This window comes from Pipra filicauda, unplaced genomic scaffold (genome assembly GCF_003945595.2).
Source record: "Pipra filicauda isolate LSUMZ 115617 unplaced genomic scaffold, ASM394559v2 scaffold313_size859762_pilon, whole genome shotgun sequence".
NCBI classification, from domain to species: domain Eukaryota; kingdom Metazoa; phylum Chordata; class Aves; order Passeriformes; family Pipridae; genus Pipra; species Pipra filicauda.
In genome coordinates, this window is record NW_024104436.1 from 764,236 (window position 1) to 791,904 (window position 27,669).

A 27,669-nucleotide genomic window follows, 5' to 3' on the forward strand; every position below is an offset into this window, starting at 1 on the left:
GAAGGTTTACACCAGTGAAGGCCGAATTTCCACAAGTGGGTGTTCCATGCTCCCAGTAGCCAGGCCACTGCCTGCCGCTGCCCTCCTGCAGCGGGAGCGGGCACCTCCCCGTGCCCGGGAGCGATGGCGAGTGCCCTCGGGCTCCTGCCGGCCCAGGGCTGGGAGCCTCAGCCCCCGGGGCTGCCGAGGGCTGTGACCACCCCTTGGAAGCCACGCGGGCACCAGGTAACTCCCCGCGTACCGGCAGCGCCGGCAGCATCTCCTGGTTTTTAAAGCTAACGCTAGTTTCAAAACTCCTCCGAGACGAGCCCTGCCCTCCCTCACGTTTTCGTGGGGCTTCTGCCTCCCTACATGGCCCGGGGCTCTCCCAGAAAGGGCAGGCCCCTCACCCACGGTCTTCCCTCGGGCTCCCCTCAGGGCTTGCACCACCCACGGTAAAGCCTTGGGAGAAAGAGAAAAGGGGAAAAACCATAAAAAGGTGGGGAAATGTCCCTATTTTGGCGGTGGCAATCAAAAATATCCTCACCCACACCGTAAGGCCCACAGGGCGTTTAGCGGTGGGGCTGAGCGTGTCCCCCTCGCTGTGCGAGCGGGATGCCGGTCCCGATGCCGGCGGGTGTGAGGGAGGCGAGCGGGTCAGGGCCCCGCGGGGGCGGCAGCAGGTGGCCAAGAAGCCCCGAGGAGGCCGGGGCGGGGGCGATGGGACCTGGCGGAGAAGGCCGGAGCAGCAGCAGGAGCCGCGGGCCGCGCCGTCGAGGGGAGGCGGCGGCACAGGGCCCGTCGGGCCCGTCCCGTCTGGGCCCGGTGCGGTGCCACCTGGGACAGAGCCAGCCCGGCGGCACACGGATGGTGGAGGGAAGGGAGGTATGGAAATCCGCCGTCGAGAAAGCACAGAACCCTTTCTTTGGGTTGGAGTTGGGTTTTGGCAGAGAAGGGGACAGAGGGAGGAGAAACATCAGCCTCCCCGCGCCTTGCTCCCGCCTCGCCCGACAAATGTCCGCGGCGGGCAGAGCCAGCCGGCCACCCCTCTGCCACCGCGAGAGCTTCTCCGCCGGCCCTGCACTCGGTTTTTGCACTGTGTCTCTCCGGTATTATTTTTACCAGCTTCCTCTGGTGCACACTGGGCTCCCCGCGCCAAAACTCGGCCAGGGGGTGCGCACCGGCCGCCCCCCGCTGCCCGCCCGCCTGCCTCGCCGGGGCCGAGGTGCCCCGCGTTTCCCTCGCCGCCGGCCCGCCTGGGGATGAGAAGGCACTGCGGAGCGCCAGGCTTCCCCTTTAACAACCTCGCCGCTTGTTTTGCTGTGTGGGGTTGGTGGTTTTGTTGTTTTTCTTTTTTTTTTTTTTTCCCCGAAGGGGAGAGGGAAGGGGGGTAGTCTGGGTGTAGGGAGGGGAGAGGGGGAGAAGAGTGGAAAACGTTGGCTCTGTCCATGGTCAAAGTAATTCAGCTATAATCCCCCTTTCTCTTCCTCTCCTGGAGCTCTATTCATATTCTAATCACAGCTTTTCCTTCCCTAAACCAGCCACTTTTATCAGAGCCCTAGCTTTGCACTTTTACTTCCACTTCCAGCACATACAACCGCATGCAGAATAAGCAACTTTTTCCAGCCTCTGTCCTGCCTCCCTCTCCCCCCGCAATCCTCTAACCCGAAATGGGATCTTCGCATCCTCGGACCAAAGCTGGGAGGCAACACCAGTTTGAAAACGCACCCGTTCGATTCTTCATTTCTCTTGGCTGCCGGGATCACCCACCCCCTGCTTTCCGCCGGGTCCCACGGAAAGCTCTCCGGGCCAGCCGCTCTCCGCTGCCAGACAAGCCGGTGGCAGGCGGCCCCCACCCCGTCTTGCCCTCGCTCCCCGAGGCCCGGGGAACGCATGGGAGTCCCTGCCGCAGGACTGCAGTGCCAGCATCACTTGCCGAGACACTGGCTACTTCCCTCTCCCCTCACACCCCCCTTTCCTACCCACACACATCGCCCTTTTTAAATTTTTATTATTCTACAATAAACTAAGCTTACAAGATACTTGGGAAGCTGTGCAGCTTCCAATGCCATGTGCCCGCTAAGGATCCCAACTCAGAGCCCATCGGGAGGAGGAGAATGAGGAGGAGGAGGGGAGCTCGGCCGCGCTGCACGCACACTCGGCAGCCCCAAAGAACACAACCCCAAACCTACTGCCCGTTTGAAGATCTAAGCCAATTTTGATCTCGGGCTGTAATGAGCCAAGGACCTTGGGTGGGGGCTGGGGGAGGGAAGGGAGGAGTGGAAAGACCGCTGGAACTTTAAATAAGAAAAACGTTTCTAATGCTCTAATAGAAGAGGGAAGTCGAAGTGTTGGGATTGCGTAGATCTAAGGCCCCCCTTTTTGGAGGAAAGCTTTTCTTATTCAAAACAGCATCACAATGGGCTTCACATTGAGCCTTGCCACATCCCCATCTGAGTAGCAGCCATTCATCAGGCTGGCTGGCCTATCAATGACATTTCTCCCATCAGGGCTTCTATAAAATGATGCTTTTTCCCATGAAACATCCGCAAACATTTTGACGGGTCTGGCTTTGCCCTGCTGGATTACGGAGTGTCCCTCTCTCCCGCTCTACACCCCCCTCCCCAACTATCTGCCTCTGCCCTCCCTCCCCACCCCCTCGCCGCCACCCTGCTCCCTCTCCCCCGCGCATCTCTGAGATAGGGGCTCTCCACACCCCGGGACCTTGGGGCTCCCGTCCCGTCCATGGGAAGAGCATGCATTGCGGGTTGCTGGAGGAACCCGATATGGACTCCACAGGTAAGTCCCCCCCGCAGGCAGCGGGCTCCTCTCGCCCCTCAGGGAGGACTTTTTAACTTGACCGTGGCGGCGGGGGCAGCGCGGGCGGCAGCGGGGGGAGCTGCCCGTCGCACCGACCTCGCAGGCAAATGAGCCCGGGTGTGTGCGGGGGAGTGAGGTGCGGGGGCCGCGGAGGGGGAGCTCTCGCTCCTGGGCTGGAGGAGCCCTGCGGTTCCACTTGCAGTTACGATGGAGCAGAGGGTGGTTTTTCCTTTTTTTTTTTTTCTTCTTCATACGCTGCCGGCCGGCAAACTAATTGCCCATCCTCTTCTAGTTTTAGACGCTCGCTTAGGTTTCAGTAGAGCCTTCCAGAGGGGAGAGAAAACGAGGTTTATTAAGGAAGATGGTTGGTGGGCTAGGGCGAGCCCAGCACCGAGGTCGTCTTGTCCCGCGGGCAGAGCCGAGACTGGGCCGATTTGAAGGGAAGGCAGTTTGGGGAAGGGCAGGGTGGGTCTCTCTCCCCGCACCCCCAAACGATGCCCTGGCCGATCCGGCAAGCGGACGGGAGAAGGGCGGCTGGAGTCCCACCAGCGAGCGCCGCCAAAGGGGAGAAGCCCCGGCGGGAGGCTACGGGGACGGCCTTAGCGGAGAGGCCGCCGGCCTCGAGGGCCGCAGTCGCGCCCCGCCATCCGACGGCCGCCTCTGCCGCCCGGCCCGGCCCGGGGGCGGCGGCGGGGGACGTGGGGCGGCGGGTGCCGGCTCTGCCCGGGGCAGGGCCCAGGCCTAGGTCTATCCCACGGCGGCTGTCAGCCGGCAGCCTCCCGAAACCGCGGGCCCAGCTCTCCCGCTCCCTGCCGCCGCCCTGCCCGTTCTCCCGCGGTTTCCAGCGGCCGCAAACGCTGCGCTCTGCCCGGGGCGCAGCCCAAGCGCTCCCGCGTGCAGCGGAGGGCAGGCGGCCGCCACGGTAACCTTTGAGATTTTCCTTTATTTTATTAGCACAGGAAAACACCCCCTCGTCCCCTTACTCCATCCCTCCCTCCATCTCTGCCTGCCTGCCTGCCCTCCCAGGCGTTTCCCAGGCGGACAGCTCGCACTTTAGGGACGGCCCCCGCTCTGCCCGCTCCTGATCTGCCCCGTCCCCTCCTGCAGCCGCTGCGCCGGCTATGACTGCCGTGCTGGGGGCAAGGTGGCCGGGGAAGTGGAGAGCTGAGCTGTCCCAGCCCCGCAGAGGGATCAGGTCCCCTCTGCCCTTCCCCGACGGCCTCGGCGGGCCACGTTCCGCCGGTCTTCGGGGCTCCGCAGCTCCGTCCCGGCTCCTCCGGTGTTGCCGGCGCCGTGCTGGTGCAGCTGGTGCGGGTGGGGACGGGCCAAGGGGCGATGGGGCAGGGCAGACCCGGCCTCGGAACCACTTCGCTCCCTGCCATCACGAACCCGTCAAGGGCTCTCCCATCCCTCGCTTCCAAAGCAGCCCGATGGGCATTTTGTATAATTTAAATATTGATTAAAAAAAACAAAAAGGGAAAAAAGAGAGAAAGGGAGGGCGGGTTGCCCGACCCCGCTCGGCTGTTCCTGTAGCGGTCCCGGCGCGGGGCGCTCAACGCACCGGGTGGGCTCGGCCCGTCTCCGGCCACCGGCGAAATCAGCCGGGTTTGGGCCACATTTATTGCGGGGCCCCCGGGACTGTAAAAACCCTGGCGGGCTGTTCCTGGGAGAAAGCGTTCGGCGGGGAAGGAATCGTTGTGTTCGGGTCAGAGCGTGTGCAGGAGTTAGTAGGGTGTTAGAGAAAGTTGCTCTCCTGTCCGGCGGCACTGCCGAGGTGGGGTTAAGGGACTGGGCGGCATCATCTCGTTGTCGAGTGGAACGGGTTTTTACGAAAAGAAAAAATCAAACATAACAAAACAAAACAAAGCCCCGCGTTTTCTACTCTTCCTTTAAGAATTGTAAATTCTCCGGCTGAGCCTCCGTACTATTCGCTCCTTAATTTCAGTATAGTTATAATAAATGGCAGCATGATTGATTAAGATAATATTAATCAAAAAACACTTTAGTCGTGCTAAACAGATGGCAAGAAAAGTGGAGCTTTGCAGTTGTCTCATTCAGACACCTTAACCTCCCTTTCAGAGGACTTAATCCAATTAGCTTTTCTCCTGAGTTTCAGTTGTTATGTAAAGATCCTTTTGCATTGTGGAGAAATATGGCTTCATTGAAAAAAATCAGTCATGTTTTAATTTATCCTCAACAGTTTTTTCCTAAACCAGCGGGATAAAAAAAAAAAAATCACCCGCGATTCTAATTTTGAAGTAGGGGAATGGTTTCGTTCCTTCACCCTCCCTCAACAGCGCCGTGTGCTTCCATCGAGTTTGGTTCCCGTTTCCCTAACCTGTAGAGTGACCCATGGGGGCTGTCACCAAGGCCGAAGTGATTTCTGGCCGCTCGGGGTCCCGGGGAGCCCCCAGCCCATCCCGGGGGCCGGACAGCGGCAGCGCTCCCGCAGCAGCGCCCGGCCCCGACGGCCCGGCCTGGGCACGGCGCGGCGGCGCTGGCGAGGAGCTGCCCTCGGAGCTCTCCCGCTGCCCTCAGGCCCGGCCCGCGGCCGGGACACCCACCCCGAAGGGCCACACGCCCTTCTCGGTGGGTTTGCGGCATCTTCCCTCTCACCGTTTTGCCGCCGCCTTTAGCTGCGTCAGGCGCCCGCCCGCCCCCAGGGGTAGTTTCTCGGACTCGTACCTGCCCCCAGCCAGGCCGGGAGCCGTCGAACCGCCGGGGGAAGTGTGCGGCCCCCTCTGGGGCTCCCCCGCCCCTCCGCTGTGGGGCACAAAGGGCTCATCCCGGGAGGGCTGTGTCTGGGTTTTGGGCTTGCTCCGCCTGCCCTGCGCTCGGCCCGGCTCTCACCCCGCAGCCCCGTCGGCAACCCGACACCTCTGTGCCCGGAGCCTGCCGGGGAACCGGGGACTGCCGCACCAGGACCCCATCACCGCCCCCGGCAAAGCTCACCGGCGGGCTGGGTGCTCGGACCCAGCGCCCAAGGGCGCCCCGAGGGGCGGCTGGGCCGGGGGAAGGAGGCTTTGCGGGCTACCCCGAGCGTTAATAGCGGGTTTCCACAGCCGCAGCCCCCCCTAGTGACATCGGCACGGTGAGTGCGGGGCGCTGCCGGCGGGGCAGAGCTCTGGCCCCGGTGCTCAGCCCCCCCGCGCCGCCCCAAGGGAGCTCTCCCACGCAGGACGCCCCGCCGGGCTCTCGGGGGCGCCGCCCGGTCGGGAGCGGCGTGCGGGGCCGCGGGGCGGTGTGGATTTCCCGGGGGGCCGCCAACTTCTCTTCCCCGCGGCGTCCGCGGGACAGCACTCGCCGCCCCTCTCGGGGAGCAGGAGCCGAAGGAAACAGAGGCACGTTCTTGGAGCGCAACTTTTCTGCACAACTCAATAAATATCCCTCGTTATTTCAGTATTGGAGCCAGGCAAAACCTCCACTGGTTTCCAGGCGCTAGATGGATGAGGTCCTTGGGACGTGAAGCTGAGACTTAGGAGCTGATCCAAAGCCCATTAAAACGAGCAGAAAGCTTTTCAGTGCGGTCAAGGACATTGGGATTAGGCCCTTAAAGCAGTTTGTTTGAACCGCGAAAAGCTGGTTCCGCCGCCTGGGTTGAAAACTTTGTGGCAGTGGCCAGATTTCAGTCTGTCTTCTTATCAACATAGACAGGTGTTGCGGCAGTGGTGGGTGACCTTTGCGACGAGCCTGCCATATAAAATGATCTAGCATATAAGCACCGATTGAAGGGAATTAGTGGCTTTCATATCCTGGTTCAATTAATGAAATTACCAATAGTGGTAATAAGTACTTGAATGCTAGTTGGGAATGGAGCTGTGATGTTTCAGAATGTATGTGTGATGCTGAGTTGTGGGATCCTACATTCCAATTTGTTTAATCCAAACGAATGGTTGATTTTGCTTCTGAAAACTGTTTGCTTTTCTTATTGCAACATAGTAAAGAGAAAACTTGCTATTGGCTTTTTTTCCACTTTTCTGGAGTACTTTTCATACTTAAAAAAAAAGTGACTTACTTTTATTGGAATAAGTAAAAAAAAAGTTCTTTACTGTTCTAGAATTTGTGTTTATAAAAGCTCTTATCTGCTGTGCAGTTAAGATGATCCAATGATTCTTTAGAATTCTGAATTTGATATGATACGGAGATGCAAAAGAAATACCACTGGTCCTTTGTACAGTTGAACCTGAGTATTTGTCCTATGTCATTTTGTATCTCATAAGCTTTCACACATGAAAGAAATGGAGCAGGGAAAAAAAAATCAACCCAATATAAAGTTTCTTCTTTCCTGCTGCCTGTGGAGATCCTGCAGGCAACGTTTGTGCTGAAGGGCCTGATCCTTGGCAACTCCCTTTGCCTTCAGCAGCAGCAGAACTGGGATCTAAATGCAAGTCCCATCACCGGATGAGGTCTTCATTCCTGAGGGGGTTTTATTAACTTTGTAAAATCTGTAGGAACTTTTTTAGAGGTTTGTAATTTGATCAAAATTTCCTTGAACTAAGAAGTTTATCTTCTAAGTCTGACTCAGAGAAAAGAACAATTTTATGATATATTTGTCTGCTAATGAATTAATTCTAAAATTCTTAGGGAGGGGGAATTGTGATACTTTTCACTGCTCTGCAATCTGTTATTTACCTGCAGTAGAGAAAAGGTCTTTAAAAGGATGGAGAGAAAAAAGAGCTAAAACAAATGTTTGCATGAGAATAGCCAGAGAACTATAGGAAACTATTTAATTTATTTAAGGTGCAGTTTAGGGTTTATAGTCCTCAAGATTTTATTTGAGTTGAACTCTTATTACAGAAGGGACTCTGGATTCAGACAAATAAAACTTTTGGGTTTGAGACTGTAAAGAAATCCGTAGACTCAGTTGGCCTATCACTGTTACACCTTTGCTATAGCAAACATACATTGAGCAAAAGATCTTTTTGAAATTAGAAGAGACCATTTTGTGCTAAGATACTTGTGATGCTGCTGGAACTGTCCCACATAAAGCCATTGAAATAGTATCCTGCTTCCATCAGGGTTGTTGGCTTGTTTGCTTTTAGAAAATAAGTCTGGGTTTCAGCCAGTGATGCAGTGAGTGTGCAGGCAAGGAAGAAGGTTAGAGTAGCTGTAAAATCTGCAGCATCTCCAAATGTAAACACCTTTGCCTTCTTCCACCTTAATTTGCAACTGATCTGCAAGTTAGGACAGCCATAAGGAAGTGCATCCCCTGGGATATGATTTCCATACATAGGATTTCACTGCAGCAAACTAAAGATCAAATCATGGGATCACTGAAATCCGCGTGGTGACGAAATGATAGTACCTCTTCAGATCAAGACTTTTGAAGAGGTGGCCTTAAATGCAGCTGGGGCTTGATGGTTCATAACAATGCCTTGAGAGCAGTGGTGGGCTGTCATGTAACTAATACAAATATAAGGTCAGTTCTTTGGGGATACTTGATGTGACATTGGAGTCCAAATAATTAGCTCACAATTCTGTGAGCACTGAGGTTTGTGAATTTTTTAAGTTCACCCACTTGTCTGTTTCCCTGCATCTGGGCTGGATTTTCTATTTGTTTCATTGTGTCTGAAAATGAATACCCAGTGTGATCCGACCCTGCTGGAGCCCAGCACTCCAGCAGCCAGGGGATTTGATTGCTAACATACTAGTTAGGAAGATGGATAGCATAAAGGATATTTGATGGCTGAGCGATTCCATAGATAACAAGTGTAGGAAAGGAAGGGTATGTGGCGATAATTAAGACAGTGGAGGCCCGCATAGGTTTTTTAATATGTCTGTAATACAGGCATGTTTACACACTTCTTTCAGGTCCTATAGAATTATATATGTGTGCCAAAGAGTTTCTGTGAGCTTTTAAAACTGTGGTGCTATTTGCTGTTGGAGATGGGTCCTGATCCTGCAATGGCTTCACAAGGGAAACACCTGTTGAAGTCCATGTGTGTGCCTGGGAGGCGGCAGGTGCCCAGGGTTAGCACATAATGATCCCTCCCCACAGCTGGGAATGTGTAATAAGTTAATTGTAGCTATTTTACATACATAACTAGCAGTACTAGGCTGTCTTAATTTACATTTATTTTTTCTCGGGAGATTTGCAGCAAGAACAGTTTGTTAGATATAAAATATTAGCCAGTCTTAGAAACTGTGCATTAAGTCGGCGTCAGAGCCTCTCTTGCTTGTTGCAAGAGCTGTGGTTTCATTCTCTGTATATAAAGAAGTGTTGGTTAAATACTTTTGTCAATTCTTCCCTTTCTGATAAATTTGAAATTAGGAAAAAGTGGAGAGGGTTAAATATAGCTTTAGCTCTCACTGCACCCAGGAGGAGACAGCTCATTTGCAGCTCAAATTGCCCCAAGGTCGAAAAGCAGGACTCAGCACTGTCTATTTTCCTTCACTTCAGCTACAGTTAAGCACTTTGTTTTCTTTTATTGGTAATTGAACTTAATTTCTCTGAGATGGAAGTTGTTATAGGAACCAAGGAGTTCATTCACACCTATGAATGATGTGTTCACAATTAATTAGCAGCTTATCCTGAGCATTTTTGTGCAGGATACCAAATATTATTGTAATGGCAAACAGTATATCTTAGATAGCTGGCACATTCTCTGAATGAGTGATTCCCTGAACTTTACAGCCCTGGGGATTAGAGGCATTCATTTCAGAGCAGTAGACTGGGTACATATGCTGGGATTTCATCAGTTTTCTGGTCTTGCTGTAGTCAGATGCTGTGATCATCACTCTGACAAACTTTGTGCTGAAGCTTTCAGTGCTCATGAACCCCATGGCAGGGATTCAAACACTTAGAAACACAAAATCCTCTTCTCTAGGAGCTTTGATTTGCTTGCTGAGATCATATCTAGAAAAAAAAAAAGGATATTTGCCTAGAATGAACGACTACATGTTTTGAGTGTTAGAAATTACTGCTTTTTTTTTTTTAAAGAATACAGTGTCGAGAAATAGAACTACTTGCTGCTCACCTTCTCTATTTTCTCTTTTTAAACTTGCACTCCTTAGAATTATACTCTCTCCTGGTTCCTTCAATGCAGCCATTTTTACTAGTTTGGCTACTTGGGGCAAAACTTACAGGCGCTTGTATTAAGTCAGGTAAAATTCATTATATGAAATATCTTACATGCAAATACAAGTTTGCAAGGGAGATCTCCAAGTCAACAAAATAGACATGAGCTTTCTTTTCTTGTATGGATCTGTAAATTCGGATATAGCTTGTGCTACACTTGTAAAGCAATAAAATACCAGAAATGCAGTGACAAACATAATTAAAACTAGCAGGAAAAGCAAAAAGTAGAGGTAAATACAGATAGAACTGAATGTTAGAAGGGTTAACATATTTCCCTCCCCCCCTACAACCCCCAACCATTTTAATTGCTGAACTATTTCAGAAATGTTTAAACTACCTCAGCTACAGCTGGAGGGAGATCCTAATTCACTAGTCAGATCTCATGAGAGGTCATCTAGTGCTGGGAGAAACCACCTGTGTCCCAGAGGTAGGTCCCCTATGGTGACAGCAATGCATACCTGATTGAAAAGACCCCACAGAACATCCTTTTCTACAACCAACCACACTTTTCAGCACTCTATAACAAAGGTGCAATCTGTTGCAAAAGACCAAAAGTTCCTGTGTGGCAGAGGAAAAGCAAGAAAGGCTGTATCTTTTCCTAATATTCTCAGATCTTACAGAAATAGACCATTTGTTTATTACGATTCATGGATGGTTGTAGGAAGTAGGAAAAATCCTATCCTTCAAAGGGGAAAAAAATTTCTCAACCACCTGGCTTGTGTGATTCCCACTCTCATCTGACATCCTTTTTAACCATCAGCATGGGTCAGGATGTCCTAATTAAGCAAATGAGTATTTAAGGCTGTTAACTACTAGCTACCCTACTCCTAACTGTTGCTATCTCTGATGCTGTGAGGAAAGTAAAATACTTTCTGTGTCTTTATCCCTTAAAAAACTGAAGCGACATGGGGAAGTAAATATTCCTGGCTGGTCCTTAAGGTTGCACTGGCCTGATAGACCCTTTAAAAAAATGTGGTGCAAGAAAATATGGAAGCTGAGTACTGCTCCCTGAGTGCCCTGTGTCCGGGTACAGCAGTATCATGCTGTTCCCTGATGAGAGCTGCCTGCTCCTGTGATGGGCGTTCCTGGGTGCGTGGGCTCATGTCATGGCTGGAGGGAATGGGCTTCCATGAAGAGACTCACCCACCTCCCAGCACAGCCGTTCATCTCCATGTTTCTCTCTGTTGGACTGGGCCAAGCAGTGGGCCAGAGATTTGCTGGCTAACATGTTGGCACCCTGGGGGCAGCAGGAGAGGAGCTGTGCCCTGTGCTGTGTGTGAGACAGAGACCCCATCGGGGAAGACATGGTGCAAGAGCCAGACCAGGAATTCTCGGCACGACAGGTCTGCAATGTGTGCCTTGTGTAAGTAAAAGGCTGCTTCTTTGGGGTCTCTTGGGATCAAGGGTACAATCAGCTATGTTTTAGTCATCAAGGAAAATTTGGCCTTAGGAGAGAAAGAGTGCAAATGACACATTTGCTAAACGGCGTGTTGTGTTTGCACGCCAGCCTGTGTCCCAGATGGGCCTCCTGGGTGCTCACTGTGTGACACCATAATGTCCTAACTCAAAGGAGGAGCGCTTAAGAGACTTACGAGATCCATGGCAGACCAAGGCAGCAGCCAGGTAAGATTCACTCTGTGCTCTTTGCAGGCTGAGAGCAGGGACTGCTCCCAGAAAGGTGCCCTGTTCCTTTCTCCCAAGCAGTGGCAATAACACATCCTGCTGGTTGGACTGACTGGCTAGCACAGGTTTCCCAAAGTTTCTCTCTCCTAAGTGTAGAGTCACAGGAACAATACTGGTGCAGGGGCCCCTCTAATGTAAACATTTTTTTAAAATCAGTTGTGGTAGGGGTAGCAAATGGCCTCCATTGTAACGAAGTGGGGAGGACTGCATTTACAGAGCGGTTTAATCACATGGATGGAGCAGTGTGTTCACCTCTCCTTCTTGCTGGGTCATTTCCACTTTGAGCTCTGCAAACAGACCGTCTATTGAGCAGTTAGTATTCAGTCCTGAATATTCAATACTAGACTCTTGTTTTGGTGAGTCTTCGGCAAAAAAAGAAGGAGGAAAGAAGAGTTCTCTTTTTTCTCATGTTCCCTCCCTGAGTTTGTTTTGCATATTGTTCAGTGGAGACTGGAGACTTCTCAGAAAAGCCAAGCTCTTGGTTTTAAAAGCACTGGTCTACTTTCATAATACTTTCTAAGGGGAGGGAAGACGCAGTGTGGAAGGGACTAAATTCATACAAGGTTTACAAATCCATGAGTCTAGGCACACTGGGACCTGGCAAAGACTTTTTGTCAACTCCATTTAGACTATAAAATTAATAGCATGAAATGCTTGTTCAGTATACACAGAATAGTTCGAAGAGGTACCAATCTTTGCAGGGGTATGTTATGACGATTTGTTGATGTCCCCTCTGCTAGTTTTGGTAGGCAGATATTCTCTGGGTGCAGCCTGAGAGCTGAAAGAAACTGTTCATTTGTTTCTGTCTGCTGTGCCATATTTGTCCACAAAATGGTTGTGAATAATGTGATGGCTGCATCCTTTGACAGTAGTGAGCAACAGCTAGATCTGGAATAGAGATCCATAAAGTGAGGAAAGGTGGCCACCATCTGAGTAAATGTAGTGTCTCTTTCCTTTAATTCACATTCTTTTTCGGTCAAGTGATTGTCTCTTTCTTACTGCTATGATTATGTCCTGACAATTGAGGTTTTTTGTACATATGTGTCTATCTTCTTATGTTCTTTCTATCTGCCTTACAGGATGCTGTTTCTAATGAGAAATATTTACTGTAGCCCCATTCCTTCAGGAGCTCACCTCTTTTCTCCCAATTTAAAAAAAAATCTCCTCTCTATTTACTTTATTTTCTTCTATCCTTTATTTCTGACCATGCCCTTTTCTTTCTCATTCATTCGTTTGTTTATTTTCCTTTTCTTTTTCATCTCCTTTCCAACAGCCAGACTTCTCCCTCTTCTCTTGTCTCTCTGAGCCCCACATCCAGGGTTTTGTGTATCCTCCACCCATATCTCACATCTTTTCATTTTGTCATCTTTGTGGGCCTGTCTTACTGATGTACTGCTGCCTCTGTGCCAAATTGGCCTGTCTGCTGGATTCATCAGATGCTGAGGCAGAGGGGAAATGTTTCATGGCTACTTGATGCAAATTCTGTTTCTTGTTGAGTCACAGCCTTCCTGTTCAGCCAAATGACTCCAGCCTTGTGCACTGGTGAAGAAGAGCTGAATTAAGGACTTGAGGACTTTATGTCTTCTGATACACACTGATGAACTGAGGGGCAGTGGCAGCAGCTGGGAATGTTTAACCCAAAAGCTAATGAGCCGAGACTGCTGCAAGGTGTGAGACATATTGTGCAAGGTACCCAGAAATTAAGGCCCTATGAGCTCTCTTGTGGGTCTCACATTAGTTCTATAGCATAAGAAGTTAGTGGTATCTGGGGCACAAAGGGCATCAAGAAATGCTGAGGTTTTTTCTGGGAAAGAATAGGTCTGGTAGTGATCAAGAGGCATGTTTGCATTTCCTTGGAAGGAAACATTGCAGCTAAATCAGAGACAATGATGGCATTTACACTGATTCGTGCAGCAGATCCTGAAGGACTGAGGAGCTATAACGCATCATGTTGTGGAAGCATGAGGGTACACTTTGCTGTGTGCAGAGTTGGTACTTGGAAGGCACATGATGTGTGTGATGATCTTTACTGATAAAAAGATTGGCTGCATGTTGCACAGCAAGTTAAAGTTCAGCTCTGAGAGAGTTGAATTGGTCAGATACTGGTGTCACTAGCTTAAATGATCCTAGGGGAACGTGAGGAAATGTCACTGCACTGAAATCAGACCAAGTGAGGTTTGCTTTGCCATTAAATGAGTAATGGCCTTGATGAAGCAAAAGCCAAGTGGCCATTTACTGGTCTGGTGAAGCTTCCTTTTCAAAATAAAACAATAGATAGGCATCTGTGTGTGACTGGGAGAGGAAAAGGGCTACTCCCTAATTATCATGCATATTGAGTTGGAAATGCAATAGTAATATGTTATGTGATTCCAGAGAGGGGAACAGGTAGGACTTCACAAGTCTTGTCTGATGCATGCTCGAGGCTGCCCAAAACACCAGAATCAATGTGCAAAGAAATCTTGTATTCTAGGGTTATTGAGGGTGCTTGATCTACATTTGGGGTGCAGTTTCTGAACAAGGAGCATTGTTGATAGAGTACTTAAATGAAAGTATCACATTTAAATGAACTTCTGTACAGTGCAAAGGGTAAGCAGAATGCAACATCTCATAAATTCCAGTTTTCCGGCCGAAGTATTCTGGAGGAGTTAAATTATGAACTGTGGTGCTTTCTATTAACAGTTTAAACATGGCATGCCAATTTTATATACTTTATCAAATAGTTTAGTAGAAAATCAGTACTAGGACCAAAGACCTGGTTAAAAGAAGAAAAAAAAAAGAGCTCTCTCACATTCAAGAGAATCATACTTTGCATTCTTATGATATCAAGGCGAATCTTCACAATGCTTTACCACAATCACAAGTCAAAGAAAAAGAACAAAACCATTCCTGCCAACATCCAGTAAGTGCCCTGGGCCAATGTCCATTAACCCTGAAATAGTTCCAATAGAATTGTATGCCAAGAAATAAGAACAAAAGAAAGGACTGAAACAAGAGTGCCTGACATTTTGCCCTGCTGGAAATGAAATAAAAAGTTAGATTAGCAAACAAAACACCAAGGTATCTGGCAGCTTGTCAGGGAAGCGGCTCTGCCATCTGCACCAAGGCCATGTGTCACTGTCATCCCTGAGGAGAAGGTCTCTTGGAAGAACAGAAGATGGCTATCCAGGACCAAGGAGGACACTGGCATGATTTCCTGTGGAGCTTGAAGAGGTTCCTGACAGCTCACACACACTGACTGAAGGGAGTGTGCCTTGCTGGCCGATAGCACCAAATGACACACTGAGGAGCAAAACTAGGCTCTGTATGGCAGGTCCTCCTCAATGGTCAGAGAGGAGCTGGTTTGTGAAGTAGGAGTGTCTACGTGCTGAAGGAATCAGAGGGAACAGCAGCTGGATGATGGCCCTGATATGGTCTCGCAAACCTTGCATTTGACAGTGGAGAGGAGGGAGATTTTGATTACATCACCTGTGAAAACATACGTCTTAGAAAATTCCTGTGTGCTGTCCCAAATAGCTTGCTCTGCTTGATTTTGGTTTATAGGGGGTTTAATGCCCTCGATGGGAGCCAATGGCTGCCAAGCCCTGTCATGTTACAGGCACACAGTTGTTCATTACATCGTGCGGAGAGTAAGCCGCAAGGTCTTGTTCAGGTCTTGCTTTTGCAGTAGGTTGAGGTTTTGGAGATAAAGTGATTTTTGTTTGTTTTCTTTCAAGCAGTGTGGTTCTTTAAAAGCTTTAAATGTGCTGCTGCAACCAACCTGAAGAGAACTCCAGCAGCATTACACTTCTCAGGTGGCAGATGTGCCTGTAACCAAGAGTGCTGTGCTGCAAGGTGTGAGAGAGACAGAACAGGAATCCTGCTTCTATTCAGACTAAATGTTATGTACAGCAGGTAGTAGAATAGGCTTTTAATAGTTTGAGGGTCAGACTTCAGGTTTATCTCGTAATCATTACTCCTGAGAGAAAGGGATCATCTCTTTTGCCTTTAAGGGACTTTTAAACTAGTGGTTTGTCTTCTAAGGTGATATGACAAATTGATCCAAGACACTGAAGTGCTACAAGGTGTAGTCTCCACTTGCATCAGTCAAAATATTAGACGTACTGGCTCAGTTTTTCTTTACTTTCATATAGCATTTAGAAATTAGATTTGCAGCCCACTAAGGGATGGCCAAAACAGGCAGACTGCTCAGACAATATGAATTTAACAGCTGTAGAGGTTAGAAGTTCTCTGTCCACAGCAACGGTGCAACACAGCAGGAACAGTGTCTGTGGGGTGCTGGCATATCTCAGACCATGTTCAGTGAGATCAGCTCTGAAGAGAAAAGCTTGAGGAATCATGCAGACCTCAGCACTTACTCTGAGACAGGCAAAAGAAGAAATTCTTAGGGTAGTGATGGTTTCCTTAATAAGAAAAGATACAGAGTATCATCCTATCAACTCCAATGAAAAATATTATATTAACTTAGTACCATGGGCTATCAAACTGGAAATGAGTGGTTCCACAATCTTCAGTCAGCCTCTTGAGCTTTTGAGTTACTGCTTTTACCTGCTAAACCTGCTGTCTGCAACCACTTTCTCTTGTTCTAACAGATCAGATGAGCAGCAAGGCAGTATTGCTGGCCAGCTCAGTACTGAGACACTTGGCAAAGAGATGCTGTGGGAAGAGATGAGTAACTCTTCCCTCTGAGAACAACGAACAAATAACTCAGAGGGGTGCTAAGACTCTGTATGCATGAGAGGAGTTCCTCCTCTGTCACTGGAACTGTAAAATTAAGCCTGTCATCACTTCTGAGTATTCATTTTTCCAACATGTCCTCTTGTAAATCCACTAAAATTTGGTTGTCCCTTTGTATTTTATATACCTTTGCTCGCAGCTACTTACTAGTGGGTTTTTTTCTACATTTGCCTTGAAAAACTGGGGAAAAAATTACAAGAGCAACCATGAATGCAAATAAGGAACTGGACTGTGGCAGCTGTGCCATCCAAGTTGGTATATGGCTAAGGCAGTGGTTTGGGTCCTAACAAATCTTTTATTCTTATTCCAGTGATAACTACTTCAGCGACAAGCAAACTTATGTGAAAGAAATGCTGGTCCATGTGCAGCATCCTAAGTAATTGTGTCATGCTTATTTGTGAATTGCTTTAAAATTTGGAATAGGAGAGCCAATTTAGAGCTGAAGGCATCTGAGAGGGATTTTCGTGCCATTGCTAGGGCTGTGGTGAAATAAATGATTGTGCAAACTGATACTGTGATTACAAAAAGCCTTGACTATCTCTCTAGGACATGGGAATTCTCATACAATTTCAGAAAAAATAGCAATTCACAGTTAAGCCTGTGATACGACCACATCCAGATCAGAGGATATGGCATAACTGGGGAAAACCAGTACTGCTTACACCACTGTAGGGAATGAGGTGAGCAAAATGCAGCTCAGATTAGGAGACCACAGAGTCTCATTCTGCCTGTAAAACCTCTTGATCTCCTTTCAGGGTGCACACACATGCCCTCAGGGCTGCAGCCAGTGGCTCTGGGTACACTTGCCTACCAGCCATGCGGCACAGCCCCTCCAGTAGCTTTTGGCATCCTGTTTGGGTGCTGAGCAGGACACAGTGTCTCACAAAGGCCAGAGGAGGATCTGCTTACAGGTTGTGCTATTACTGAGCAACGCTTAGCCCTCCTGGCAGGACAGGAGCAGCAGAAGCCACTGCCAACTGCAGTCAGGCCCACCTCCTCTTCTCCTCCGCAGAGCCTGAGTGGCTCTTGCACTGCTCCTGTTATGGCCACGCACATGAGGGTGCTTTCTGTTCTGGGCTGCAAATATGCTAAGCCAATAACCACTACAAACGAGGGAGTAATTATCTCATTTAATGTACTGGCATTACACAGGTACCTCTGCTGTATTTCTCTCACCTCAACTGAGGCTCTGTAGGGAGAAGCCTTTCAAAGGTGTCTTCTAGGAGCAAACCCTTCCTTCTGAAGAAGATAGCATGTCAAAATAACCTGTCAAAGTTATATTTGAAAAACATTTGTGCTGCTCATTTCTGAAAGTTCATGTAAGCTCCTGCCACTGAGCAGCTCTTGTGTGTTTCTGTCTGTTTTGGGGAATACTGGGTGTGCCTTCCCAGCTCAATGTTTGGAACACCATACAAATAAAAATATGCTTGTTGGTGTGAAGAGAAGAGCCTTGGTAGGGACAGGGCAAAGCTACACAGGCCTCTGTTCTGTCTGCTTTTGAAAACAAGTTCAGTTTAAACTTCTGTTGTTAAAAGTGTGGTGGGCTCATTTAATGGAGGTGAAATACTCTTGTGCTTGAGGCTCTGTGGATGTGTCAGTCTTAGCAAGATAAGAGGCAAAATGAGGGCCAGAAGTAGTTCCATACTTCTTTTTTAATCCATTTTTCAGCATTTTATTGGGAACAATTTATGTTATTTGTTTGTGTCACAGTAAGTTATTCTGCCAGAAAATTGACACTGGAAAAATTATTGTAATTTGAATAACCATCTCCTTTCCCTTGCATAGGAATCCTGCAGAAGACACAATGTATTTGTATCCAGTAATGTACAAAATTATATAGCAAAAGTTTGAAGGCTGAGGAACATAGTTGTGTGTTTCACTATAATTCACTCTTGATCTTTGGGAAGTTAAATAGTTGACCTTATATTTAAAGATGCAACTTCAAAATGCCATGAAAAACACTATTTGCTTTCTTTGCTAATAGGATTGTGATAGTTTCCATACTGTATCACAGTCCAGAATTATCAGCATGTGACTATACTACATTTTACTACTAGATATTAATAAATATATTTACTTTGCCTTGATGTTTTTTGACTAGTGTTGACCCTTGCTCTGTTGTACTGTCCCAGTACAACTGAGGGTACAATATGCTGGGGCTTAGGATGGGAAGGAGTCCCTGAGAACAGAGAGAGGAAATGCCTTAATGCTTAATACACTGAAAATGCAGTGAGTGAAAATACAGCCTGTATTAGATGGGATATATTTTCTTTTGCTCTCACAAGCATCTCCCACTAGAAATTTTGAGTTTCTCATGTTGTGTTAATGATTCACCACTTTATGAAGCCTGATATGCACTTCTGCTCCGTCGATGCCTGAACTCTCCATTACTCTGTAACTGTTTCTGATGTGAAAACCTGTCTGTGAGAAGTTTATAAGGTCCAAGTGCAATAATTTAGGCTTTAATCACATTAAAGCTTCCATACCACGTGACTCAATGTGTGTTTAGAACAGTGGAGTAATATGATCGGTGTCAGCCTTGGGAGCAAATGATGGAGCCTCAGCCTAGTGACACCAGGGGTTTACTATGGGTCTTTTCCTGCAGCTCTGCAGCCAGACTGCCTGGGACAGGCCCCAGTGTGGCCCAGCTGTACATCCATGTGTCGTGAGGGAAAGAGAATTTGACATATAGAGGGCTTTACCCAGCATGTTTGTTGTGCTGGAGCAGGATCTAATGCTATTAACTCTTTCAGAGCTTCTAAAAGTTAGATTTAGTTTTGACTTTAGGTTTTGTTTGCTCTGCCTCTTTCTCCTATTTTTTTTTCTTTTCTTTTTTCGTGCTTGGTTTTATTTTAGGCAGATGCTATCATATCTGGAATCTGCAGGCTGCTGAAGGGAATACTTAAAATTTTAGCAAAACTGTGGTTGTATTTCTATTTTCTTTTAATACCTGAAGACATTGTTAATAATATGGGGAGTTTAAAGCCCTGTAAAAATGTTTTTCATTATACAAACAGTAAAAAATTGGTACTTATAAAATGAAGATATTTATTAGAACATATTTATTTATTAATACTTAAACAATTTGGTTTATGAGATAATACAACCTTTAAATGGTTAGTTGGTGTTGTCACGTTTTGTCATCTGCCAAATAATTTGACAAATTTGCCATAAACTCCCTGACATTTTTGCTCAAAGAGTTAGTTTTCTTCTTTCTTTGGTGCTAGACAGGTCATGTATCTTTTCAGGCTTGAAGAATTTCTGTCAGCTATTTAAATGCAAGGCCACAAAGAGAAAACCAGACTCAGGCTGTAGCAAGCTCAGCCGGGGTGATTCAGGACCAAAGGAGTTGCAGCACATACTTAAACAGCAAATGTGCCCTACTCCAGAGACTATATCTGTCAGTGTAAACTGTGTCCTTTGCCAACAGAAAAGGTGGATGTGTGCAGTTATCAGAGACAGTAAGTGAACCAGGATGATGAAAATTTATCAAGTGACACTTTAAAAGTTTTTTTCCCCTACTACTTAGACAGGGAATGTGACTAAAAATGGCTGCTGCCAGTTCCCTGCCACCGAGGGAAGAGGATGCGTTCCAGCTTCCCAGCTCTCGGTGCCGGGAGGAAAAGAAAGGGCAGAGCTGGGCATCGGTCTCTCCTTGGTGCTAATGGCAGCTGCCTTTGCTTTTACTCCCTGCAGCTGGGCTCAGAGCCAAGGGAATTATATACAGCCATGGCTGTGTGCTGAAAGGAGGAGGAGGAGGAAGGGTAATCTTTCTCAAGGCTTCTTGCACCTCTCTCTGATGTTGCCCTCGGCAGCAGGTTTCTCTCCACCTTGCAGGGATCTGGGAGGATCCAAGCTCCTGCCCTCCAGCCCGTGGTACTAAAATGGGACAGGAGAGATACCGTTTGCTCCGTTTTGGGGCAGCAAAAGAAATCTGGCACAAAGCAGCCATACCGTTGTGTTGGCCCTCAGACAAGGAGGTGATACACCCCCACCCGAGGCAGCCGAGCAACATGAGCAGGGAAAGCCTCGAAGTTGAGAGTCACCACAGGCTTGTGGGTTAATAACAGGGCAGGGGCTGATCAGACAACCCAGGCATCACTGGCAAGTTTTACATTGTGGTGTCGGCAACATTAAAGTGATTTTTATACAAAGCTGTGTTGAATTTGACGGGAGGAGAAATACCCTTTAAAAAATCTATTGACAACACGTATTATTTTTGCTGATTTTAAGGGAGGTGCCTCAAAGGAGCAGGCTGTAGGGAAGAGGAAGTGTCGTTGTGAGGGACCTTAGGCACAAGGCAGTTTGATGGTGAATGAGTAAGATGCACACAGGGACATGCTTGTACTGACCAAGGCAGAACCACAGCACGTTCCCCCTGTGAATACGTAGGCAAAGAGGCACAGGGAAGGGAATAGCCTGGAGCTGCCACAACACTGCCTGAAAACCAGAAGTGCACAAAGTAACAGTACCTGAAGCCTTGTGGCAGGGCCTGGAACTCAACCTTGAAGGGTTCTCAGCAGATGCTGTCTGATGTCCCTTTTGATTTTCTCTGTGGCAGTGGAGAGTGTGTGTACAGAGCAATACGTACAAATTTGTGCAACTGCCTGGGTTTAAAAAGCATTTTTTCTGTAGGATGTATTTGGTCATGACTATTTGTCTATTTGTTTATTGGCATCCAGTGCCTAAATGAAGTCATACCAACTTTTATCTTCTATAAACCAGATGGGCAGCTTTCCCAAGACACTGGGTTCCTGCTTTCCCTTCAAATCTGCTGCTCTGATGGGCTTTGCTGGCTGGCAGATTGCTGCCTGCGCTGTGCAGGTATCCTGATGTGTCTGGAGTGGGGGGCTCATGGAATGGAATCCAAAGCCATTTCCATGTCTTTGAAGGTGTTTCTGGCTCTGGTAGTTTGCTGACATCGAGGTCTGTTTCCCCTTATTTCTTGTGCATCTCTTCACTCAGCGGGGTTGTTTCCTGTTGTAACTTGTGGGGTTCCCTTGCTGCCTTCTCACCTATCCCTTCTTTTTCGTACTTTGTCTGCAGGGAGCTCTATGAGCATAAGCTCATTTCTGACCATGTTCACGCCCTTGAAAAATAGCCTTCTGAGGGAAGTCAGTTTATTGTAGCAATACCCAGGGATTCCAGACAAACTCAAGGACTCATATTTCATACTTTGTCCAAGGAAACACATAAGAAGGTGTAACTTTTGCCCTGAAGACCTGCAAATTCTGCTGAGTCTGGTGCATCCTCTAAAGTCATCAGGGGATGTAAGTTATAGCTTCCAGAAAGAACAGCAGAGTCAAATCGATGTAATGCTGTAGGTAACTCATCTGACTGATGGAAAGAAACTGAAAGTGGGAACAGTGGGAGGACAGAAGTGGTTGAATTTGCACTGTGGATTGACAGAGGTTTGGGCAGCTCAGTGGCTGCTGACTTGCTGTGTTGGACTTGTACCAGTGAGGAATTGGTAGGGCCTGGGACTCCACCAGTGTGAGTGGGATCGTAGGACTGGACTTGAAAGAACACAGTTTGATCCTCACTGTAACCAGAAATCACATGGATGATTAATTACACACGTTAAGATTTGTTTTCAAAACCAGTAGAAATACTTGAGGATATACATCTTTGCCAGGCTAAGACTTGGAAATTATTGCAATTTCTGTGTTTCAATTGATTATTTTTTTTTTAATGTATTATGTAATGGGGAGGGGAGAGAATATCCTGAGAACCTTTGTTTTGTACACAGAAGTGTTTCAGCCTCTGTAGTTTAAAAACAAACAAAAAATGAAACTGAAAAGGAACAGCTAAGTTTGAAAGCAAGAAAGGATTTTCTTGCTAAATAATGTCAGACTGAGCATGTTTTTACAGAAATGTTACAGAACACCATCTGTTGAAAAACGGTATTTTATTTAGATTTATCTGTTGCCAGTTTATTTTTTATGCAAAGAAAAACACATGAAAAAAGATCATCTTTGGTTTTTTTGCAGAGAGTTGGATTGAAAGATGTCTCAGTGAAAGTGAAAACAAACGTTACTCCAGTCACACCTCTCTGGGGAATGTTTCAAACGATGAAAGTAAGTAACTTGTCATTCACTTAAAATGATTGTGAACATGTCCAAGTGCTCATTTCCTGCTATATAAGTTGCTAAATCTTGGTGATGTTTTCAGTATTGCATAGTCCGAAAAGTCAACTCACTTGACATATCCAATAGTTTTATTATTTTTTTAATATTTGTATTTTTTTAAAAAAAAGGAAATAATATATCTATTACTTAAAACAACTAGAAGAATTTGTATGTCACTGAATAAAGGTTGGATGACCTCTAAAATGTGCTGTTAGTATCAGCTTATGAGTAAAACCACCTGTTTTGCTTTTCACTGGTGAACAACACGTGGCTGAAATACAGTAAAAAATGTGCTGCTTGTCAATTCTACTATATCAAAGCATACATAAGAAATCTTTCCTTTAAGAATTAAACAATCATAGCATTAAAACATCATATACTAAACCTTGATATTGATTCCTTTTCAGTCACAGAGAGGAAACAATTATCAATCTAGCTGATTTTAAAATAGCTATTTTTTCTTATCTTTTCTAATTATCATAATTTCAGATTTTGATTTTTAACAACAGCAATTAAAAATCAGGTAATCAAAATGACTCCAAAATAGTTTAAATTTACCAAATAATTTCTTTTTAAAATTGCAAGACAATTCTATCTTACCATTAGTTTTCCCTGTTTATGCAATTTCTATTCTGATTAATTTGCCTAAAGCAAAATACTCTTCATGTTAGTTTTCCTCTCAGGATTCCATATATTTGTTCATGTTATAAGACATCGATGCAGACTGAATTATTTAATTCAGTAGCTCACGTTTCCTAAATAGAAGTTTAGAAAGTATATTTTAAATAACTTCTTAGTTGCTGAATGTCCCATTTACATTTTTTATATTTTAAGAGAATTACTTTATTTTGATATCAGGGTAAAATTACATGCCTTGCAGCACAATGTTGTAATGGAACATGAAATTTGCTGTAGTTGGGCCTTACTCTTGTTTGTCTGGAGATATCTTTAGAGGCAATATCTCTTCTGAAGGAGAAGGGTGGTGTTAGTAGAAACATGGTATTTATTTATGACTCTCAAATGGGCAAGGATCCTTAAAGACAGACAATAAAACTAGGAGAGGTTGGGTTTTTCAGTTTTTAAAAAGGAATTAGAAATTAATTTATCTTTAAAAATTGTAGTGAATGTACAAACATCAGCTTGTTAATTTGCATTTTATGAGAACCTGTGAGAGGTATGAATTTGATTTCACTCTGATTCTACTGAGAAAGTGATGAAAGAAATCTGTAATGAATGAGATGTGACTTCAGACTCTTAATAGGGCCAGAATTCAGGACTCAACTCTACTGGCTTTAGTGAACTTTCCTTAGACTCACAGTTCAAGACAGTATTGTCAAGGAAATTATTTAGCACCATTAGCTATATTAATAGTAAAATTATAATTTCACTATTACAGGTATCCTTCTAGGTTTTGTTCTAGATTTGTTACCTTAAACAGGTTGTGACCAAACTTGCAGTAGTTTGTTATATGTGCTTTAAATGGGAACATGAGAAACTTCCACCTACCTTGGACCTGCGTGGGTTAGCAAGAGCCCGTATTTCAGACAGTGCCATCGAGAAGATAGGATAGTGGTTCCTTCTGTTTTCTAGGGCTGGAATTAAGGGGCAGGCAATGCTAATGAAAGGAGGTGAATTCAGAACTGATGGAACAAATACAGAAATGAATTTGTCCCACTATTCATGTGCAGAAGACATTATTGTCACAGTATATTATGGAAACCCAAATGAGAGTGAGAGTTGATTTCATCTGGCTTCCTTCTTAATAGCCAGTTCTACCAGATGCTTCCTTTGCACTGATTACCAGCATTTCTGCAGTGCAGATAAGAGAATTAATCCACCTGAAAAGTCATCCTTGTTTTGAGGGGGAGGTGAGAGAGAAAAGAAGGTGAAGAGGGAGGAGTAGGAAAGCAAAATAAGCCACTTGTCCATCAGCAAGACCAATAATCTGTGAAATTCAGAACAAACTAGAAGTTTCACCTTAGAAATCATTGTACTGTGTGCTCCTTTCCAGCCCTGGAGTTCTTTCCAACATTTCTCTAACAGTGCCCACACATCAACCAAGAAATTTCCAAACTACTGTGTCACTTTTTGTCCAGCCTCTGTCATACACTTGCAAACAGCAGGAGGCAAAATGTTTTGAGAAAACCTACATAACTCTATTTGAATTCTTCAGAATAGTGGTCAAATTGCTGTTGTCAGTGTAGCTCCAATTTTCATCTGGAGCCAAAAGAAGGCATCATGCATCCTTCCCTTGACTAGTTTTTTGTCTCTAAATACACTAGGTAGCAGTTGGCTGGATTCTACCAGAAAAAAATGTGGGTTTGGTGTTTGGTTAGGATTTTTTTGGCCTTGTATCCACTGAAGATTATAAGAACTTGTGCTGTGAACTGATAATGTTCTTACTGACCATCATGCTTGCTCTTGTGACTCTTTTTTCCTGGATGATCTCAGAGTTCATAGGGTTTTAGGACAGGAGTAATAGTTTTGCTGGTCTCCTTTTCTACTGATGAAGTATGCTATAGAGCCATACTTCAGGCCACAGGGGCCCTTTGCAATCTTCTATTCTCATCCAGATACCTCCAGGCCTCTTAAACCTGCATTAAATTGTGAAAGGAAGCAATGACTCACAGCTGAGGATTCCCATGATCGCTATGCTTCTTGAGGTGTTTCTTACCCTTTTGAAACATTTTATGACCTCTTCCAAAAAAACCTTTTATATTCTAATATAAAAATTACCAGTAAATTTTATTTCACTTTCCAGTTTTTTAAACACTTTCCCTCCTACCACTTCCACACTCCACTTATTAGTCAAAAGACTCAAGGAAAAGGGAATGGAACAACCTTGCATTCAATAATTAAAAGAAAAACACCCTCACATTATTTTCTGTGTACTGTGCATTGAGCCAGATTAGCCAAACAGAAATAGGGATCTGGAAAAAAACAAATAAAGGCTTATGAAAGTTTCACTTTCAATTCCATTGGAAAGAAGTCATGGTGCTACTTGGTGAAGTGGAAGGATTGCTTATCCAAATTTTCTTGCTTAGTTAGAAATGTGAATGTATAGACAGTTCATATGAGATAAAAGAAAATATTCACACTAGTTTTTGTACTTCAGAAGCAGTGTTCAAAATCCATGATCTCACCAGCTGAAACGGACTTATCCAGCAACTTCTTTTCTTATTTGAACTAAACTTCTTACTCTTCCATTAAAAAAAAACTGTTTAAAAAAGAGCTACTTGTTTTCATTGAAATTTTCCTTGGGGAAAATTCTTGCTTTTTCAGTCATACCTGCTCAGTTAGAACTCTACTCCTATGTTTCTCAGAGGGTTTTAAAAAATCCCACTGTTTTAAAAGCACAGAATACATGCTAATGAGCCTGAATCTCATTTATAGCTACATGTAAGAAAGAGACAAGATAGCTTCTGACTATAATTAAATTCTAGCTAAGGCCAAATCACTTTTGAGAACAGTCAGAATGTGGCCTGCAAGAGCTACAGAGGAGGAGGCTATTCCTCTGAGAAGTGTGGAGCTAACCGAACAAAGGGAATTGTTTTATCCATATAAAGCTACTAATAGCAGGTTAGCTGCTTTTGAGACGCATGCAGGCAGCACTGGAAAGTAGGGAGTTCTTCAACTACATCCACAGTGGAAAGAAGAACTTAACTCCATTTTAGTTATGACAAACAGACTAACATACTTCAGAAAAAGGTGTGCTAATGCAGAGGCTTCACTTTGGGTTGTTCCACACACAGTGTTTAAGGCAGGATTCTCAAAGAGGTGCTGAGCATAGCTCCTATTGTCTCCATGTCTTGCCCCAAGAAGCAAGAAGTCCCTCAAACTGTACCTCAAATCAGGCCACTGAAGTTAGAGGATGCCACTGAGAGCTCAGGGAAAGCCACAAAGACACAAAGAGAACTCTACTCTGGTGGCTTTGAAACAGAATTTTGAAAATAGAAAGATGGAGCTGTTATCAAAGAAACTTACATGGAGTTTGGGAAGAAAAAGATTTGTTGATATCTCTGGGAGCCAACAAATATTGTTTTTCTATGATGATCCTTGGTTTTAATATCTTTGAAGGTCCCTTCTGTGTTGAGAGCTTTACCCATTTGAATTTTAAGAGTATTGAATTTTAAAAGGTATGAGTTCATTTTAATCTACAGTGTTGGTCTGATGGGGACTGATAACTGAACAGGCCAAAAAGTAAGTGCTATTTTCCCTTTCCTTTTCCATGTTGTGCAAAGAGTTCTGGGATCAGACTCGAGTCAAGAGTTACAGAAAACATTCCTTACTCAGTATGGAAGCCATCAAGTGCTTCTACCAATCAAAATATAAAGAATAGGGATATTTATTATTTTCTGCTAGTCAATTATTTGATAAGATTATATAGTTAAAATGTACAAGGCAGAATAAGGTGCTTTTATGTGTAATGCTGAAAGTTTGTATTTCTAGATCCCCTCTATTCCTATACCATGCACAATTCTTTCCATCTAATAGAAAAGAGAAAGTTTTCAGAAAATAAATACTTTAGACAACACCTGGTGAAAATGAGAAATATATTGGCTGACAGTTGGTCCACTGCCAAAAAACAAAATAGCTCTGTGTTCTTGTACAGAGAATTGGTTTGGGGGGAGACAAGCACTAAACCTGTGAAAAATTTAGTTTTGTTGAAAATCCACTTTTCAATGGGAAATACTTTATAGGAAATGATGCTTAAATATTTTTTTGAGTAAATTCGAAGTCCATCATTCTCCTACTTTGTATTGAGAGACAGTTCATGGAGGATGTTGGAGAGCCTTGAAGAAGGATCTCCAGGAAAAAAACATACCTGAGGAGGGAGATATAAATTTCAGCTTATTATCTAATTGTTAGTTTGTGTTATTAAAACAAATCCTTACATGGGAGGAGCTGAGTAAGGCTGGCTTGAAGTGTGTCTGAGGGCAGGTAAAGCCCCTGCTCAAGGGTGCTCACTCTTAATGCAAGCAAAAAACAGCTGGAGGAGAGATGGAAGGGGTGTGGAGACCCTAATATTGTGTAATTTAGATATTGACTTAATGTCTGAGGGAGTGTCACACATCCAGGGGGGAATTCGGTCTGGTTAGCACAGGTGAAAGCCACCCGGTAACAGGTCCTTGAGCGTGAGGAGCGGCAGCCGCGGCCGCTCGGCATTCAGGCCCCGTGTGCCGGGGGTTTGTTGCACGCCGACCGTTTGTTTGGGAAAAACAAATGAAAAACACAATTTAAAAGTGA

At 45.6% G+C, this 27,669-nt stretch overlaps 1 protein-coding gene across 2 annotated transcripts in view; it reads left to right on the forward strand.

Annotated features, from left to right (window-relative positions):
• The first annotated feature begins 2,370 nt into the window (after positions 1-2,370).
• RFX4 (regulatory factor X4) overlaps positions 2,371-27,669 on the forward strand; it is a 90,989-nt gene continuing 65,690 nt past the window's right edge. For both annotated transcript variants that reach the window (XM_027715319.2, XM_027715320.2), the window contains exons 1-2: positions 2,371-2,778; positions 22,285-22,371. In XM_027715319.2, coding sequence (XP_027571120.1) covers positions 2,736-2,778; positions 22,285-22,371 — 130 coding nt within the window. In that variant the 5' untranslated portion in view covers positions 2,371-2,735. The remainder of the gene's footprint in view (positions 2,779-22,284; positions 22,372-27,669) is intronic.